This window comes from Numenius arquata, chromosome 29, assembly GCF_964106895.1.
Source record: "Numenius arquata chromosome 29, bNumArq3.hap1.1, whole genome shotgun sequence".
Classification (NCBI taxonomy): domain Eukaryota; kingdom Metazoa; phylum Chordata; class Aves; order Charadriiformes; family Scolopacidae; genus Numenius; species Numenius arquata.
Genome location: NC_133604.1, coordinates 1076107 through 1078752, shown reverse-complemented (window position 1 = coordinate 1078752; position 2646 = coordinate 1076107). Strand labels below are relative to the sequence as shown.

The window sequence follows — 2646 nt, the reverse complement described above, 5'->3', positions numbered from 1 at the left end:
CCCCGGTCTCGCCGCCAACCGAAGCCGGGCGGGGGTGGAAGCGGGGCGGGGGCGGGGTTGGGGGGGGGGGAGAGGGACCGGCGGCCCCCGACGGCCCCGACGATGCCCGGCGCTGCACGGAAACCCTACCTGTGCTGCTGGCAAAGGAAAAGCGGCTAAAGTCGCTCTCAAAACCTCCCCTTCAGCCCGCCGAGCATCTCTGGAAGCCGTCTGTCCCCCCGCGGTCCCGGCGGAGAAGATGCATTATTATTTTATTATTATTTCTTTTTTTCCTCGCTGTCGGGTTTCATATTTTAAGGGAAACTGGTTATTTATTAATATTCTTTCTTTATTCATTGCTTTCTGGGAAGGGAGGGGTGGGGGGGATTAAGAGTGGTCAGGTGAAGTCCCGGGAGCTCGGGTGAACGCTAGAGAGTCTATGTGGGATTTTTTTGTTGGTTGTATCATCATCATTATTATTATTATTATTTTTTAATACCCGACACGGCCGCTTCTAAAACTTTAAAAGAAAGAAAGGGCTTGCTCTCTCAGGAGGAGTCTTTTCTTTTTCATGCGCCGGTTCTGGAACCAGATCTTCACCTGCTGGTCGCTCAGGTTTAATCGGTCTGAGAGCTCCCTCCTTCTTTGGCGAGTAATGAATTCATTGACCATAAACTCCCCTTCCAGCTCCGCCAGCTGCAGCTTGGAATAGGGTTTTCGTTTTTTCCGGGACCGTGTGTGCATCGGGTACCAAGGAGCACCTGGCAAAGGGGGAGCGAGAGTTGAGCACCTGGCAAGGAAAAAAAAAACAAACAAAAACCCACCCAAAAAACCTCCTCTTTAAAAAAAAAAAAAAAAGGGGGGGGGGGGGGGGGGGAAGGCACCCCCAGCACACCTTTCTGCACCTCCCTGTTGTCCCCAGGATCCCCCCGCTGCGGGGGCTTAGGGATGCTCCCAACTGCCTCCCGGGGTGATGCGTAGGGCGGGCACAGGAGGAAGAGGAAGGGAAAGGTGGGGGAGCGTTATAACCGGGGCACGGAGCAAAGGACGCGCAGAGAACGGGCGACAAGCCTGGGGACAACCCCCCCCCCGCCCCCCTCGCCCCGGGAATGGCTCCGGCCGGGCTAACAGGGAGAAACCTGCACCCCAATGCCATCTTTGAAGGCTGTGGGGTTTTTTTTAAGCATCCCCCCCACCCTTCTTCCCCCTTCCCTCGGGCAGACACACCTCTGCGATGTCCCCAAAAAGCCACCCGGTCGCTCCGCCAGCACTCCGCGCCGCGCAGGGATGCGCAACCACCACCCGACTCTCTCTCTTTTTCTTTTTTTTTTTTTTTTTTTTTATGGGATATTTACATGTTTATAGCCTTTTCTTTTAAAAGAAGCACCACCTAATAAAACATTAGGGATTTCGGTGCTACCCCTAGTGGTCTCAGCACACATAGACACGCCGCTGAGCCCACGAATTACACCACGGAGGAGCCCCAAGCCGGCAAGTTTCCAACCAAACCCCCTCCCCTCCTCAAAAACGGCCAGATCTACTCCCTACACCGCCCCCCACCCACCCGTACCCCCCTCACCCCTTATCCCGGGTCTTACCACCGGTGCCTAAAGTGCTGCCTTGATTCAGGGGGGACACCAAACCCCCCGCTTCTCCGGTGGTGCCTTTATTCCCTTCATTGAGCAAGGAGGAGCTGGAGTCTGACTCCAAGGACTGGCAGGACGGAGGGTCGTGAGGCACCGCCTCGCCGCTCGGATAGTCATATTTGCTGAAAGTGCCCCCCATGCCATTGGGGAGGCTGGATTCGAGGGGCAGCAAAGCACTGTCCCTGCCCCTCTCCTCCCTCTTGAGCCCGCTGGCTTCCGAGCAAGTTTCCCGGTAATAACATTTGCTTTCCTCCACCCGGGCGAGGTCGCAGGCTCGACCGAAGGAAGGGTTAATGGAGACGGGGCTGCCCAGGTAGGGTTGAGGGTACCCGTTGCAGGGTTCCGAGGATGCCCAGGGCAAGGAGCAGACGTTCTCCCGGCGGGGGTAGGAGAGGGAAGGCAAACCGGGCAGCTGCCCTCCGGAGGCACGGAAATTTGGGAAGTAGAAGGTGTCTCCCGTGTGGATGTTCACCAGAGGTCCCACAAAGCCGGGATTAAGGAGGTTGTGCTCGCCCATTTCCGCGGGCCTGACCGAAAGCTTCTACTTTATTGCTATCTGACATTAAACATAGTTAAACCGACGGCTCGGCCCCATTGGTCCGGGGGGGTCACGTGAGCCCCAAATTGCGCTGGGAGGGGGGGGGGGGGGGGGCCCTCCCCTCCCCTGGCAGCCGAGACAAAACACAACACCAAGTTCCGCCTTTTTACGCCTTTTCTTCCCCCCCCGGCCTCCTTCACACACACCCCCCCCCAATCATAAAAAATCATAAAAAATCCCATAAAGCATTTTATTAAAAAAAAAAGGCAATGGCTCCCGGCGCTGGCTTGAGAATCGCGAAGCGCCCTAAAATGTCATATTTAGCATAAGATAATCGATAGGCGAAGATTTTGCCCCAAACCCGCTGCGCCCCCCTCCCCCGGCAACACTTCGGGGCCCCTCCACCCTCCGCAAAAGCGAGACCGGCTCTCATTAATTAGCTCCTTTATTAACTAAAACCCTTCGAATTTACAGTATCTCCCC

At 56.0% G+C, this 2646-nt stretch overlaps 1 protein-coding gene across 1 annotated transcript; it reads right to left on the bottom strand.

Annotated features, from left to right (window-relative positions):
* Positions 1-501: 501 nt before the first annotated feature.
* HOXC12 (homeobox C12) lies at positions 502-2142 on the bottom strand. The gene is made up of 2 exons (XM_074165009.1): positions 1578-2142; positions 502-740 (listed from the first exon to the last, which is right to left on the bottom strand). Exons 1-2 carry the CDS (start codon positions 2140-2142, stop codon positions 502-504), a joined length of 804 nt encoding a protein of 267 aa, XP_074021110.1.
* Positions 2143-2646: the final 504 nt, after the last annotated feature.